Genomic DNA, 17,779 nt, shown 5'->3' with positions numbered 1-17,779 from the left:
GTTGTGGGCTGAGCAGTTGCCGTACCAGGCGGTGATACAGCCCGACAGGATGCTCTCGATTGTGCATCTGTAGAAGTTTGTGAGTGCTTTTGGTGACAAGCCGAATTTCTTCAGCCTCCTGAGGTTGAAGAGGCGCTGCTGCGCCTTCTTCACAACGCTGTCTGTGTGGGTGAACCAATTCAGTTTGTCCGTGATGTGTACGCTAAGGAACTTAAAACTTACTACCCTCTCCACTACTGTCCCGCCGATGTGGATAGGGGGGTGCTCCCTCTGCTGTTTCCTGAAGTCCACAATCATCTCCTTTGTTTTGTTGACGTTGAGTGTGAGGTTATTTTCCTGACACCACACTCCGAGGGCCCTCACCTCCTCCCTGTAGGCCGTCTCGTCATTGTTGGTAATCAAGCCTACCACTGTAGTGTCATCTGCAAACTTGATGATTGAGTTGGAGGCGTGCAGGACCACGCAGTCATGGGTGAACAGGGAGTACAGGAGAGGGCTCAGAACGCACCCTTGTGGGGCCCCAGTGTTGAGGATCAGCGGGGTGGAGATGTTACCTACCCTCACCACCTGGGGGCGGCCCGTCAGGAAGTCCTGTACCCAGTTGCACAGGGCGGGGTCGAGACCCAGGGTCTCGAGCTTGATGACGAGTTTGGAGGGTACTATGGTGTTAAATGCTGAGCTGTAGTCGATGAACAGCATTCTCACATAGGTATTCCTCTTGTCCAGATGGGTTAGGGCAGTGTGCAGTGTGATGGCGATTGCGTCGTCTGTGGACCTATTGGGGTGGTAAGCAAATTGGAGTGGGTCTAGGGTGTCAGGTAGGGTGGAGGTGATATGGTCCTTGACTAGTCTCTCAAAGCACTTCATGATGACGGAAGTGAGTGCTACGGGGCGGTAGTCGTTTAGCTCAGTTACCTTAGCCTTCTTGGGAACAGGAACAATGGTGGCCCTCTTGAAGCATGTGGGAACAACAGACTGGAATAAGGATCGATTGAATATGTCCGTAAACACACCAGCCAGCTGGTCTGCGCATGCTCTGAGGACGCGGCTGGGAATGCCGTCTGGGCCTGCAGCCTTGCGAGGGTTAACACGTTTAAATGTTTTACTCACGTCGGCTGCAGTGAAGGAGAGCCCGCAGGTTTTGGTAGAGGGCCGCGTCAGTGGCACTGTATTGTCCTCAAAGCGAGCAAATAAGTTATTTAGTCTGTCTGGGAGCAAGACATCCTGGTCCGCGACGGGGCCGTTTTTTTTTTGTAATCCGTGATTGACTGTAGACCCTCCCACCTCTTGTGTCTGAGCCGTTGAATTGCGACTCTACTTTGTCTCTATACTGACTCTTAGCTTGCTTGATTGCCTTGACTCCCACCTCTTGACTCCTTGACTCCCACCTCTTGACTCTTTGACTCCCACCTCTTGACTCTTTGACTCCCACCTCTTGACTCTTTGACTCCCACCTCTTGACTCCTTGACTCCCACCTCTTGACTCTTTGACTCCCTCCTCTTGACTCCTTGACTCCCACCTCTTGACTCTTTGACTCCCACCTCGTGACTCCTTGACTCCCACCTCTTGACTCCTTGACTCCCACCTCTTGACTCTTTGACTCCCACCTCTTGACTCTTTGACTCCCACCTCTTGACTCTGACTCCCACCTCTTGACTCTTGACTCCTTGACTCCCACCTCTTGACTCTTTGACTCCCACCTCTTGACTCTTTGACTCCCACCTCTTGACTCTTTGACTCCCACCTCTTGACTCTTTGACTCCCACCTCTTGACTTTTTGACTCCCACCTCTTGACTCTTTGACTCCCACCTCTTGACTCTTTGACTCCCACCTCTTGACCCCTTGACTCCCACCTCTTGACCCCTTGACTCCCACCTCTTGACACTTTGACTCCCACCTCTTGACTCTTTGACTCCCACCTCTTGACTCTTTGACTCCCACCTCTTGACTCTGACTCCCACCTCTTGACTCTGACTCCCACCTCTTGACTCTTTGACTACCACCTCTTGACTCTTTGACTCCCACCTCTTGACTCTTTGACTCCCACCTCTTGACTCTTTGACTCCCACCTCTTGACTCTTTGACTCCCACCTCTTGACTCCTTGACTCCCACCTCTTGATTCCTTGACTCCCACCTCTTGACTCTTTGACTCCCACCTCTTGACTCTTTGACTCCCACCTCTTGACTCTTTGACTCCCACCTCTTGACTCTTTGACTCCCACCTCTTGACTCTTTGACTCCCACCTCTTGACTCTTTGACTCCCACCTCTTGACTCTTTGACTCCCACCTCTTGACTCTTTGACTCCCACCTCTTGACTCTTTGACTCCCACCTCTTGACTCTTTGACTCCCACCTCTTGACTCTGACTCCCACCTCTTGACTCTTTGACTCCCACCTCTTGACTCCTTGACTCGCACCTCTTGACTCCTTGACTCCCACCTCTTTGACTCCCACCTCTTGACTCTTTGACTCCCACCTCTTGACTCTTTGACTCCCACCTCTTGACTCCTTGACTCCCACCTCTTGACTCCTTGACTCCCACCTCTTGACTCTTTGACTCCCACCTCTTGACTCTTTGACTCCCACCTCTTGACTCTTTGACTCCCACCTCTTGACTCCTTGACTCCCACCTCTTGACTCCTTGACTCCCGCCTCTTGACTCTTTGACTCCCGCCTCTTGACTCCTTGACTCCCACCTCTTGACTCTTTGACTCCCACCTCTTGACTCTTTGACTCCCACCTCTTGACTCTTTGACTCCCACCTCTTGACTCTTTGACTCCCACCTCTTGACTCTTTGACTCCCGCCTCTTGACTCCTTGACTCCCACCTCTTGACTCTTTGACTCCCACCTCTTGACTCTTTGACTCCCACCTCTTGACTCTTTGACTCCCACCTCTTGACTCTTTGACTCCCACCTCTTGACTCCTTGACTCCCACCTCTTGACTCCTTGACTCCCGCCTCTTGACTCTTTGACTCCCGCCTCTTGACTCCTTGACTCCCACCTCTTGACTCTTTGACTCCCACCTCTTGACTCTTTGACTCCCACCTCTTGACTCTTTGACTCCCACCTCTTGACTCTTTGACTCCCACCTCTTGACTCTTTGACTCCCACCTCTTGACCCCTTGACTCCCACCTCTTGACTCTTTGACTCCCACCTCTTTACTCCTTGACTCCCGCCTCTTGACTCTTTGACTCCCGCCTCTTGACTCCTTGACTCCCACCTCTTGACTCTTTGACTCCCACCTCTTGACTCTTTGACTCCCACCTCTTGACTCTTTGACTCCCACCTCTTGACTCTTTGACTCCCACCTCTTGACTCTTTGACTCCCACCTCTTGACTCTTTGACTCCCACCTCTTGACTCTTTGACTCCCACCTCTTGACTCTTTGACTCCCACCTCTTGACTCTTTGACTCCCGCCTCTTGTGAGCCGTTGAATTGCGACTTGCTTGTGTATTTTATTCCTCTATTCCTTTTACAATGATTTGTACTATAATGTTTTAACTGCATCGTTGGGAAGGGCCCGTAAGAAAAACAATCAGTCGTTGTGTTAAGCGGATGTGACAAATACAATTTGATTTGATTTGAGAGAGAAAGAGAGAGAAGGAAAGAGAGAGGAAGACAGAGAGAGAGAGACCAAACCTAACCATGAGAAAACAAAAATATAATTACTTGACACATTGGAAAAGAATGAACAAAAAACAGAGCAAACTAGAATGTTATTTGGCCCTAAACAGAGAGTACACAGTGGCAGAGCCTTGCTATTGAGAAAGGACACCCAAGGCAGACCTGGCTATCAAGAGAAGACAGGCTATGTGCAACACCGCCCACAAAATAAGGTGTAAAATGAGCTGCACTTCCTAACTTCCTGCCAAATGTATGACCATATTAGAGACACATATTTTCCTCAGATTACACAGATACACAAAGAATTTGAAAACAATTCCAATTTTGATAAACTCCCATATCTACTGGGTGAAATTCCACAAGAAAAGGGCAACCAGTGAAGAACAAACACCATTGTAAATACAACCTGTATTTATGTTTATATATTTTCCCTTTTTTCTATTTTAACTATTTGCACATCATTAAAACATTGTATATAGACATAATATGACATTTGTAATGTCTTTAATCTTTTGGAACTTCTGTGAGTGTAATGGTTGCTGTTAATTTATATCTCTTTTGTTTATCTATTTCAATTGCTTTGGCAATGTTAACATATGTTTACCATGCCAATAAATACCTTAAATTGAATTGAATTGAGCGTGGGAGGGAGAGAGAGAGGGAGGAAGAGAGAGAGAGAAAGAGAGAGGATGACAGAGAGAGACAGAAAGAGAGAGGATGACAGAGAGAGAGAGAGAGAGCAGAGGCTACTTACCAAACACAGTGGTCATCAACTTCTGGACCTTAGAGTTGACTCCTCCTATTCTGTAGAGGCCCAGCGTGTTGATCCCTGTGAGACAAACACACCAGCGGTGGGAAAAGTATCCAGTTGTCCTACTTCAGTAAAAGGAAAGATTCCTTCATAGAAAATGACTCCAGTAAAAGTGAAAGTCACCCAGTTAAAATACTACTGGAGTAAAAGTCTAAAAGTATTATGGTTTTAAATATACTTAAGTATCACAAGTAAATTGAGTTCCTAAAATATACTTCAGTATCAAAAGTAAAAGTATAAATAATTTCAAATTCTTTATATTTAGCAAACCAGATGGCACAATTGTCTTGTTTTTTTGTTATTGAGGAACAGCCAGGGGAAACACTCCAACATTCAGACATAATTTACAAATGAAGCATTTTCTGTTTAGTGAGTCTGCCAGATCAGAGGCAGTAGGGAAAACGGCTGAATGTAACGAGTACTTTTGGGTGTCAGGCTAAATGTGTGGAGTAAAAATAACATCATTGTCTTTAGGAATGTGGTGAAGTAAAAGTAAAAGTTGGCAAAAAAATATAAATAGTAAAGTAAAGTACAGATACCCCCCAAAAACTACTTAAATAGTACTTTAAAGTATTTTTACTTAAGTACTTTACACCACTGAAACACAGACACAGACACAGACACACACACACACACACACACACACACACACACACACACACACACACACACACACACACACACACACACACACACACACACACACACACACACACACACACACACACACACACACACACACACACACACACACACACACACACACACACACTAATGAAGAGTGGTGTTGGTGACCGTGCTTGGTCACGTAGGATTACAGTGAGACTGAGTTCAGCGGTCTATGTTGACAGCTGAAGCCCAGGGGAAGGGATAAAAAAATGGCGGCCGTGATGACTCACCTCGTACCTCCACCAAGTCAATACATTTCCTCACAAAATTAAACCCTGCCTCGTTTAGGTACGCTGTAACACAGGGAACACAAAGAGCAGAGTTTACTGGGTTCAATACACAGAACATAAGGGCCCGTGGGGCTCTGTTGAAAAGTAGTGCACTACAGAGGGAATAGGGTGGTATAGTAGTGCACTACAGAGGGAATAGGGTGCTATAGTAGTGCACTACAGAGGGAATAGGGTGTTATAGTAGTGCACTACAGAGGGAATAGGGTGTTATAGTAGTGCACTACAGAAGGAATAGGGTGTTATAGTAGTGCACTACAAAGGGAATAGGGTGTTATAGTAGTGCACTACAGAGGGAATAGGGTGTTATAGTAGTGCACTACAGAGGAATAGAGTGTTATAGTAGTGCACTACAGAGGAATAGAGTGTTATAGTAGTGCACTACAGAGGGAATAGGGTGTTATAGTAGTGCACTACAGAGGAATAGAGTGTTATAGTAGTGCACTACAGAGGGAATAGGGTGTTATAGTAGTGCACTACAGAGGAATAGAGTGTTATAGTAGTGCACTACAGAGGAATAGAGTGTTATAGTAGTGCACTACAGAGGGAATAGAGTGTTATAGTAGTGCACTACAGAGGGAATAGGGTGTTATAGTAGTGCACTACAGAGGGAATAGGGTGTTATAGTAGTGCACTACAGAGGAATAGAGTGTTATAGTAGTGCACTACAGAGGGAATAGGGGCCGATTTTGGAGGAAATACTCAGAGTGGTGTGATTGCAGCTGTTCTCTCACACAGAGAGTGTGTCCTAATGATGATCCACACTATTCAGTATATTGTAGTATATTGTGCATGTGTTGGGTAGTATATTTGGCATGTGTTTTGTACTATATTGTACATGTGTTCTGTAGAATAGTGTATATTTGTTGTGTAGTATATTGTACATTTGTTTTGTAGTATATTGTACATGTGTTGTGTAGTATATTGTACATGTGTTGTGTAGTATATTGTACATGTGTTTTGTAGTATATTGTACATGTGTTTTGTAGTATATTGTACATGTGTTGTGTAGTATATTGTACATGTGTTGTGTAGTATATTGTACATGTGTTGGGTAGTATATTGTGCATGTGTTCTGTGGTATGTTGTACATGAGTTGTGTAGCATATTTGTCATGTGGTGTGTAGTATATTTGACATGTGTTTGACATGTATTGTGTAGTATATTGTACATGTATTGTGTAGTATATTTGACATGTGTTGTGTAGTATATTTGACATGTCTTTTGTACTATATTGTACATGTGTTGTGTAGTATAAAATACTTACTCTCTTCTTTCTTGCTCAGAATGGCTGGAAGGTTGTAAATCTGGAGAAAATGATCAGAGTTAATTACACTCAGTTGAAAACCATTTTAACAGAGGACGCATCCTAAAGCAGAGTGTCACAAACACTTCCTGGAGGGACATGTTTGTTTGTTATTAACCCTTTACACTGGTGGAAATTCTCCTATGTGGACAGACCTACACTGACATGTTTCTTACAGAAGAAGTATGGAAAGCATATGCATAACCATGGTAGCAAATAAAAGGGAATCGTTTGGAGATCATGGGGAAATAATTAGACTAAAAGTGAGGACCCAACAGTTCACCTGACACAAGACTGAATCCAAACATTACACTGTTGATTGCATGTGCATTTGACATTTCCTGTACTTTTCACAGCATTTGTTGAAGTAAATCTGAAAATACTCTGGATACATTCAGTAACACGATCAGAATATTCCTGGAGAATGTGTGGTAGGTGCAACATAAGACAAAACAAATGTCAAGGGTTTGAGAAAGTGGTCAAACTGCTGTCTCCAAGTGGCCACACGCCTCTCCAAGTGGCCACACGCCTCTCCAAGTGGCCACACACCTCTCCAAGTGGCCACAGTCCTCTCCAAGTGGCCACACACCTCTCTAAGTGGCCACAGTCCTCTCCAAGTGGACACACACCTCTCCAAGTGGCCACACACCTCTCCAAGTGGCCACACTCCTCTCCAAGTGGCCACACTCCTCTCCAAGTGGCCACACGCCTCTCCAAGTGGCCACACTCCTCTCCAAGTGGACACACTCCTCTCCAAGTGGCCACACTCCTCTCCAAGTGGCCACACTCCTCTCCAAGTGGCCACACTCCTCTCCAAGTGGCCACAGTCCTCTCCAAGTGGACACACGCCTCTCCAAGTGGCCACACTCCTCTCCAAGTGGCCACACTCCTCTCCAAGTGGCCACACTCCTCTCCAAGTGGCCACACACCTCTCCAAGTGGCCACACACCTCTCCAAGTGGACACACTCCTCTCCAAGTGGCCACACTCCTCTCCAAACTGTGGGTTTGAGTGAGAGGTCTAACTGGTGTCTCTAAGTGGCCACACACCTCTCCAAATTCCCACACACCTCTCCAAGTTCCCACACACCTCTCCAAGTTCCCACACACCTCTTCAAGTTCCCACACACCTCTCCAAGTTCCCACACACCTCTTCAAGTTCCCACACACCTCTCCAAGTTCCCACACACCTCTTCAAGTTCCCACACACCTCTCCAAGTGTGCATAGTTCAAGTAATTTCAATGCACTTTTATGACTCAAAAAAGATTATTCAACTATAAGGTGTTTTTTTGTATCTCTCCTAGCTGTGCCGATGAGGAACTAGGTCAAGCACACTTCTTGTTGTTTTGTTTGGAACACAGCCCTGCCTCCCCCACCATCACACAATTACTGTTGTTATTTACGCAATCCAAAAACGGTATTTTATCTATAACAATCTGGGTCAGCTGGTCATTTGGCTTGCTTGTATGACATCAAAGCGGTACTTATTGTAATCTTTAATGTTTCATCTTTCAAAATACATTGAGTCTGAGATCTTAATTTGCCCAACAACCAGGACGAATGGAGGCATATTACAGTCCAGCGAGGTGCTCCAGTTCAGAACGTCTGTTGGTCAAAACCCATAAGGTATTCCATGCAGCCACTCCATTTCAATGTGGGTGTTTATCAGTGGCCAAGTCTGCCATTTTCAACCCGTATACGGGTACGAGCGTAAAGGGCTACAACCTAGACAAACAGGTAACAGCGGGAGTTCCTAACTAATCAATGATGTTAGTTGATCAATCAAGTTTAAGGGAGGGGTGAAAACCCGTAGACATACAGCCCACCAGGAATTGAGTTTGACACACCCGTCCAAAAGCTACAGTAGAGTTATGTTTCATACAGCCAGAAGGGGGCACCAAAGACACACATATTTTCACTGTGTCTCTGCCAGACACCAGAAACAGCTAGACTGCACTAGAGTTTGGAATATAAAAAGAAAGATGGAAAGGGAGAGAGAGAGAGAGAGGGGGTGGGTGAAAATAAAATAGAGATAGAGTAGAAGAGAGAGAAAGCAAGAGAGAACGTGCAAGAGAGAAAGAGACAGAGGGGAGAGAGTAAGATGAAAAGAGAGAGGGAGAGAAGAGAAAATGGAGGGAGAGAGAAGAGAAGAGAGAGGGAGAGAAGAGAAAATGGAGGGAGAGATGAGAAGAGAGAGGGAGAGATGAGAAGAGATAGGGAGAGATGAGAAGAGAGGGAGAGAGAAGAGAAAATGGAGGGAGAGAGAAGAGAAGAGAGAGGGAGAGAAGAGAAAATGGAGGGAGAGATGAGAAGAGAGAGGGAGAGAAGAGAAGAGAGAGAGAGAGAAGAGAAAATGGAGGGAGAGATGAGAAGAGAGAGGGAGAGATGAGAAGAGAGGGAGAGAGAAGAGAAGAGAGAGGAGATGTGAGAAAAGAGAGGGAGAGAAGAGAACAGAGAGGGAGAGGTGAGAAGAGAGAGGGAGAGAAGAGAACAGAGAGGGAGAGGTTCCTCACCGGCTCCTTGCCATCCATAGCCTCCAGCCACAGCCTTCTGTTGGACTCAGACAGAGCCTGGAGAGTCACGATGCCATGCCTGGAACAGGTTCACACACCACACAGGACACTTCAGTCACATCGCATCTCAATGACCAGGGTCCATAAGGCTTCATCCCAAATGGCACCCTATTCCCTATATAGTGCACTACTTTTGACCAGGATCCATAGGCTCGCCCTCTCCCATAGGTGTCTGGTCAAAAGTAGTGCACCATATAGGGAATAGAGTGCCATTTGAGTTGTCCTCATAGTGATACAGTAGCAGGCCATGTTTAATAAACAACAAACACCTCTATCAAATGAATTCAATGATATGACCACTGTGCTTAAACATAGTAGTGTTCACACAGCACTGTGTGTCATTCTCTAAATCATGTCAGTGATTACATTCCCACTCCAAATTAACATAGTGCTTGATTTGATTTGTCCTCCTTGCATGCATTCCCTGTAGGGTATCTCCAGGTGGGTGTAATCTCGGAATACAGACCGATTCTGGATCATTATGACAGTACATTAAACCACTGCCTTCATGAAATAATATGCAGTTTGTGTGTACAATGCCTCTGGTTTGTGTGTACAATGCCTCTGGTTTGTGTGTATAATGCCTCTGGTTTGTGTGTATAAGGCCTCTGGTTTGTGTGTATAATGCCTCTGGTTTGTGTGTATAAGGCCTCTGGTTTGTGTGTATAATGCCTCTGGTTTGTGTGTACAATGCCTCTGGTTTGTGTGTATAATGCCTCTGGTTTGTGTGTACAATGCCTCTGGTTTGTGTGTACAATGCCTCTGGTTTGTGTGTACAATGCCTCTGGTTTGTGTGTACAATGCCTCTGGTTTGTGTGTACAATGCCTCTGGTTTGTGTGTATAATGCCTCTGGTTTGTGTGTACAATGCCTCTGGTTTGTGTGTATAAGGCCTCTGGTTTGTGTGTACAATGCCTCTGGTTTGTGTGTATAATGCCTCTGGTTTGTGTGTACAATGCCTCTGGTTTGTGTGTATAATGCCTCTGGTTTGTGTGTACAATGCCTCTGGTTTGTGTGTACAATGCCTCTGGTTTGTGTGTATAAGGCCTCTGGTTTGTGTGTATAATGCCTCTGGTTTGTGTGTATAAGGCCTCTGGTTTGTGTGTACAATGCCTCTGGTTTGTGTGTATAAGGCCTCTGGTTTGTGTGTATAATGCCTCTGGTTTGTGTGTATAATGTCTCTGGGCCTTGCTGATGTTTCCGTCACAAATGATCTGGAATGAATATACTAATAATAGGCCTACAGTAGGTTGCATGTAATAGTACTAATGTAATAGTACTAATGTAATAGTACTAATGTAATAGTATTAATGTAATAGTACTAATGTAATAGTACTAATGTAATAGTATTAATGTAATAGTATCAATGTAATAGTATTAATGTAATAGTATTAATGTAATAGTACTAATGTAATAGTATTAATGTAATAGTATTAATGTAATAGTACTAATGTAATAGTACTAATGTAATAGTATCAATGTAATAGTACTAATGTTATAGTAGTAATGTAATAGTACTAATGTTATAGTACTAATGTAATAGTACTAATGTAATAGTCCTAATGTAATAGTACTAATGTAATAGTACTAATGTAATAGTACTAATGTGATAGTACTAATGTAATAGTACTAATGTAATAGTACTAATGTAATAGTACTAATGTGATAGTACTAATGTAATAGTACTAATGTAATAGTACTAATGTAATAGTACTAATGTAATAGTACCAATGTAATAGTACTAATGTAATAGTACTAATGTGATAGTACTAATGTAATAGTACTAATGTAATAGTACTAATGTAATAGTACTAATGTAATAGTCCTAATGTAATAGTACTAATGTAATACTATTAATGTAATAGTACTAATGTAATAGTATTAATGTAATAGTACTAATGTAATAGTATTAATGTAATAGTACTAATGTAATAGTATTAATGTAATAGTACCAATGTTATAGTACTAATGTAATAGTACTAATGTAATAGTACTAATGTAATAGTACTAATGTGAAAGTACTAATGTAATAGTACTAATGTAATAGTATTAATGTAATAGTATCAATGTAATAGTATTAATGTAATAGTATTAATGTAATAGTACTAATGTAATAGTACTAATGTAATAGTATTAATGTAATAGTATTAATGTAATAGTACTAATGTAATAGTACTAATGTAATAGTATCAATGTAATAGTACTAATGTTATAGTAGTAATGTAATAGTACTAATGTTATAGTACTAAAGTAATAGTACCAATGTAATAATACTGTCACGACTTCTTCTTCTTTATTATTACATTAGTACTATTACATTAATACTATTACATTAGTACTATTACATTAGTACTATTACATTAGTACTTGTCACGACGTCTGCCGAAGTCGGTCCCTCTCCTTGTTCGGCGGTCGACGTCGCTGATCTTCTAGCCATCACTGATCCATTTTTCATTTTCCATTGGTTTTTGTCTTGTCTTCCATCACTCCTGGTTCCAATCCCATTAATTACATGTTGTGTATTTAACCCTCTGTTCCCCCTCATGTCCTGTTTGGAGACTCTGTAGGGTGTGCGTTTTGGTGGCAGGGAAGTCAGGTGCAGGAGAATGAACTTGGTATAAACGGATTCATTTAATAAGAACTCACAAACGTGAGTTTTTCCTAGCCACCGTGCTTCTACACCTGCATTGCTTGCTGTTTGGGGTTTTAGGCTGGGGGTTTCTGTACAGCACTTTGAGATATTAGCTGATGTACGAAGGGCTATATAAAATAAACTTGATTTGATTTGATTTGACAAATAAACTCCAAAGACCAAAATGTACAAAAAAGTATAAAATGGGTACAAAACCCGTCGCGCACCAACACATACTAGCACTAACATACATTAAAACAATCTCCAACCAGGACATGAGGGGGAACAGAGGGTTAAATACACAACATGTAATTGATGGGATTGGAACCAGGAGTGATGGAAGACAAGACAAAAACCAAAACTATGAAAAATGGATCAGTGATGGCTAGAAGATCAGCGACGTCGACCGCCGAACAAGGAGAGGGACCGACTTCGGCAGACGTCGTGACAAGTACTAATGTAATAGTACTAATGTAATAGTACTAATGTAATAGTACTAATGTAATAGTACTAATGTGATAGTACTAATGTAATAGTACTAATGTAATAGTCCTAATGTAATAGTACTAATGTAATAGTACTAATGTGATAGTACTAATGTAATAGTACTAATGTAATAGTACTAATGTAATAGTACTAATGTAATAGTACTAATGTAATAGTACTAATGTGATAGTACTAATGTAATAGTACTAATGTAATAGTACTAATGTAATAGTATTAATGTAATAGTACCAATGTAATAGTACTAATGTAATAGTACTAATGTGATAGTACTAATGTAATAGTACTAATGTAATAGTACTAATGTAATAGTACTAATGTAATAGTCCTAATGTAATAGTACTAATGTAATACTATTAATGTAATAGTACTAATGTAATAGTATTAATGTAATAGTACTAATGTAATAGTATTAATGTAATAGTACTAATGTAATAGTATTAATGTAATAGTACCAATGTTATAGTACTAATGTAATAGTAATACTGCAATAGTACTAATGTAATAGTATACATGTAATAGTATCCATGTAATAGTACCCATGTAATATTATTAATGCTATATTTTTAATAATAGTATCCCTGTAATAGTACTAATGCAATAGTACCAATGTAATAGTATCCATGTAATAGTATTAATATAATAGTATTAATATAATGGTATTACTATAATGGTACCCATGTATTAGTAATACTGTAATAGTATTGTTACAACAGTATTAATATAGTGGTATCCATGTAATAGTATTGTTACAACAGTATTAATATACTGGTATCCATGTAATAGTAGTAATATAATGATATACATGTAATAGTATTAATATAATATTACCCATGTAATAGTATTAATATAATGGTACCCATGTAATAGTAAATAAATGTTAACATGTACTCATACATTGATGCATTCCCAACATTACCGCCCACCGGCTAGTAGTAATAGTTAGCAGTAGCTGAAAGCCATGTAGCCTATGATGCTGGCGCGTTGGAATAGGGTGTCCTGACTGCTGTGGGGGCTCAGAACACCCAGACACCAAGTGTAATGTAATGATGATGAATGAGCTAGAGGTGAACATACGGTGTCCATTTTTAAGACAACCTCAGTTGCAAGCCTCACGCCACACCGCTGGTGTGAGGTCTCCTGAGTATACTGTCCCCTAGGTACAGATCTAGGATCAGCGTTCCCCTCCTCCAATACTAACGATTAGTTGGGGAAAATAAATAAAACTGACTGTAGATCAGGGGCAACTCCAACATAATCCCAGGGTGAGAGGCTTGAGGATAAGGATGTCCTCAAATGTACACCGTACAGGAAGAAGACTGGGGTCGTGGCTCCACGTTGCCCTTGTGGTTAGAACAAGCACCTGGTGGCATATCTGATCTTTCAGGTGATACATTAGTTAGCTACCCAGCCAGTTAAACAGGAGTTATTGTCCATGCTCACCTCAGCAGCGCTCAGATAGGAGGTGAAGAGAGCTGCTCTGACCAGACATGGATTCAAATACACTTCTGAATTCATTTAAAATACTTTGTGTTTTTTTTTAATGTGGCCTGTATTAATTAAAACCAATGAATGTACGTATATAAAATTCCCCAAACTGTATATCTGCCCATCTGGTGTCCTAGGCAGAATAGAACAAACGCTGAAATTATTTGAAAGATTTCAAATTGTATTTGAATCCAGATCTGGTGGTTAGCTACTGCTACACCGTCCCTCTCCGTTCTGAAACACACCGACCCAGCCGAGCGAAGGCCTGAATGTGCTGATGCCATCATCTCATCAATTAAACCACTTGATCAATGGCTTTTCCTTCTCGTTCTCCAGGACTGGTTTGATCTGCATCTGAATGTCTGTCTGCCTCTTCCTGTCCATCTTACTGTACTCGTCAAACATTTAAGTCGGATTAAATCAACACTGTTCCCCCCCATGCATTAAGGGGCTCGGAAATCTGACAATTGTACAATTGGAATCAAGTCCATGAATGAATCCATTACTTAAAGTCAGAATGATATTATTGAAATCGAAAAATGATTATAGTAATTGTAGATGAGAAGAAATGATTCAAGCGGAAAATTATTTTTGTGTCACGCTTTCCTTTCCCATCAAAAATGATTGTGATTGGTGAAGTCTGATTCGGTGATTGTGATTGGTGAAGTCTGATTCGGTGATTGTGATTGGTGAAGTCGGGTGGAATTCGGGTGGAATGGAAAGATTTAAAAAAAAAAGCAATGTATTTTATTCAAAGTTAATTTGAAGTAGTAAAGTTTGATAGATTCAGTGAGTGAATGAATGGGCACAGCTATCAGCCTTGAACACATGCAGTACCATGCTCACTGCTGCAGTACCATGCTCACTGCTGTAGTAACATGCTCACTGCTGCAGTAACATGCTCACTGCTGTAGTAACATGCCCACTGCTGCAGTACCATGCTCACTGCTGCAGTACCATGCTCACTGCTGCAGTACCATGCTCACTGCTGTAGTAACATGCTCACTGCTGCAGTACCATGCTCACTGCTGCAGTAACATGCCCACTGCTGTAGTAACATGCCCACTGCTGCAGTAACATGCTCACTGCTGCAGTAACATGCCCACTGCTGTAGTAACATGCCCACTGCTGCAGTAACATGCTCACTGCTGCAGTAACATGCCCACTGCTGTAGTAACATGCTCACTGCTGCAGTACCATGCTCACTGCTGCAGTAACATGCCCACTGCTGTAGTAACATGCCCACTGCTGCAGTACCATGCTCACTGCTGCAGTACCATGCTCACTGCTGCAGTACCATGCTCACTGCTGCAGTAACATGCCCACTGCTGCAGTAACATGCCCACTGCTGCAGTACCATGCTCACTGCTGTTGTAACATGCTCACTGCTGCAGTACCATGCTCACTGCTGCAGTAACATGCCCACTGCTGTAGTAACATGCCCACTGCTGCAGTACCATGCTCACTGCTGCAGTACCATGCCCACTGCTGCAGTAACATGCTCACTGCTGCAGTAACATGCCCACTGCTGCAGTAACATGCCCACTGCTGCAGTACCATGCTCACTGCTGTTGTAACATGCTCACTGCTGCAGTACCATGCTCACTGCTGCAGTAACATGCTCACTGCTGCAGTAACATGCCCACTGCTGCAGTAACATGCCCACTGCTGCAGTACCATGCTCACTGCTGTTGTAACATGCTCACTGCTGCAGTACCATGCTCACTGCTGCAGTAACATGCTCACTGCTGTAGTAACATGCCCACTGCTGCAGTAACATGCTCACTGCTGCAGTAACATGCCCACTGCTGCAGTAACATGCTCACTGCTGCAGTACCATGCTCACTGCTGCAGTAACATGCTCACTGCTGCAGTAACATGCCCACTGCTGTAGTAACATGCCCACTGCTGCAGTAACATGCTCACTGCTGCAGTACCATGCCCACTGCTGCAGTAACATGCTCACTGCTGCAGTACCATGCCCACTGCTGCAGTAACATGCTCACTGCTGTAGTAACATGCCCACTGCTGCAGTAACATGCTCACTGCTGCAGTAACATGCTCACTGCTGCAGTAACATGCCCACTGCTGCAGTACCATGCTCACTGCTGCAGTAACATGCCCACTGCTGCAGTACCATGCCCACTGCTGCAGTAACATGCTCACTGCTCTGAGAGAGAAGGGACAGTATAGCAACAGTATAGTAACGTCACTGGTCACATACCGGACTTTACAGAACTTTAACTGAAGAGGTCGGAAAATAGTTCCTTGACAGATGTCAGTTCTACATCGACACGAAGAAACACAGAGGGAAGAAGAAGAAATGGGTACAAATAATATACAACTGAAAGGAGAGAATTGTACGTATAAAGACAGCTTACTAAGATGGCACATTGAGTCAAACAAAAGGCTTCGGTGAAAGGACACTTATAAGAACATGCAGGACACGAACAGACAGCGCTGAACACACCTACACACTGATAATAACAATAGATAGAAATGTCCAATCAGGTTTGAACGGGGACTTTGAACAGCTAATGAAAAGGGACATCCACTTGTTTTCCCACATATGACGTCTGTCTTTTCAAATCCCACAAAGTTGCAATCGGTCCCCAAGTGACTGCAGTGGAACCAGCACTAGTCTGATGACAACAATCATTACGATGACAACTGGGTCTGTTACTGTAATCATCATTGACTACCGCTGCCATGCCATGCCATAGGCATACCATATTTACAGCAGTTGGCTAGAATCATTGACTACCGTTGCCATGCCATAGGCATAGCCATTTGGCAAGAGCACAGACAGGGCAGGGACCAGCAGGCTAAATAGGAGCACCATTTTAATATTAATAAGATGATTTATACAAATACTGATATGAATAATGATGACAGACCTCTCCACCACTTCGATGTCGAAGCAGAAACGCTTGTCGATGGAGTCAGTCTTCCTTCGGATACAGGACTTCAGCTTGAACATCTCAGATGGACTCACCACCAGACCATTCTAGAACACAACAGAGGGACTCATGATTAGACTGGTGTAGAACACAACAGAGAGACTCATGATTAGACTGGTGTAGAACACAACAGAGGGACTCATGATTAGACTGGTGTAGAACACAACAGAGGGACTCATGATTAGACTGGTGTAGAACACAACAGAGGGACTCATGATTAGACTGGTGTAGAACACAACAGAGAGACTCATGATTAGACTGGTGTAGAACACAACAGAGAGACTCATGATTAGACTGGTGTAGAACACAACAGAGGGACTCATGATTAGACTGGTGTAGAACACAACAGAGGGACTCATGATTAGACTGGTGTAGAACACAACAGAGAGACTCATGATTAGACTGGTGTAGAACACAACAGAGGGACTCATGATTAGACTGGTGTAGAACACAACAGAGGGACTCCTGATTAGACTGGTGTAGAACACAACAGAGGGACTCATGATTAGACTGGTGTAGAACACAACAGAGGGACTCATGATTAGACTGGTGTAGAACACAACAGAGGGACTCATGATTAGACTGGTGTAGAACACAACAGAGGGACTCATGATTAGACTGGTGTAGAACACAACAGAGGGACTCATGATTAGACTGGTGTAGAACACAACAGAGGGATTCATGATTAGACTGGTGTAGAACACAACAGAGGGACTCATGATTAGACTGGTGTTTCTTGGTCAGCTCTAGTTTATACCCTAGAACTACGGCCCAGAGTATTTCCTGGTCAGCTCTAGTTTATACCCTTGAACTAGGGCCCAGAGTTGTTCCTGGTCAGCTCTAGTTTTTACCCTAGAACTAGGGCCCAGAGTATTTCCTGGTCAGCTCTAGTTTATAGTCTAGAACTACGGCCCAGAG

At 42.8% G+C, this 17,779-nt stretch overlaps 1 protein-coding gene across 1 annotated transcript in view; it reads right to left on the bottom strand.

The window, feature by feature from the left end:
• Positions 1-17,779, bottom strand: part of LOC129842021 (rho GTPase-activating protein 42) — a 197,385-nt gene that overhangs the window by 38,205 nt on the left and 141,401 nt on the right. Inside the window, exons 10-14 of the mRNA XM_055910395.1 lie at positions 16,799-16,908; positions 9,219-9,297; positions 6,668-6,707; positions 5,344-5,406; positions 4,388-4,462 (exon numbers count right to left, since the gene is read on the bottom strand). Coding sequence (XP_055766370.1) covers positions 4,388-4,462; positions 5,344-5,406; positions 6,668-6,707; positions 9,219-9,297; positions 16,799-16,908 — 367 coding nt within the window. The remainder of the gene's footprint in view (positions 1-4,387; positions 4,463-5,343; positions 5,407-6,667; positions 6,708-9,218; positions 9,298-16,798; positions 16,909-17,779) is intronic.

The sequence above is a fragment of the Salvelinus fontinalis genome, unplaced genomic scaffold (genome assembly GCF_029448725.1).
Source record: "Salvelinus fontinalis isolate EN_2023a unplaced genomic scaffold, ASM2944872v1 scaffold_0006, whole genome shotgun sequence".
NCBI lineage: Eukaryota > Metazoa > Chordata > Actinopteri > Salmoniformes > Salmonidae > Salvelinus > Salvelinus fontinalis.
Note: the sequence above shows the minus strand (reverse complement) of the source record. Positions and strands in the feature narration are given on the sequence as shown.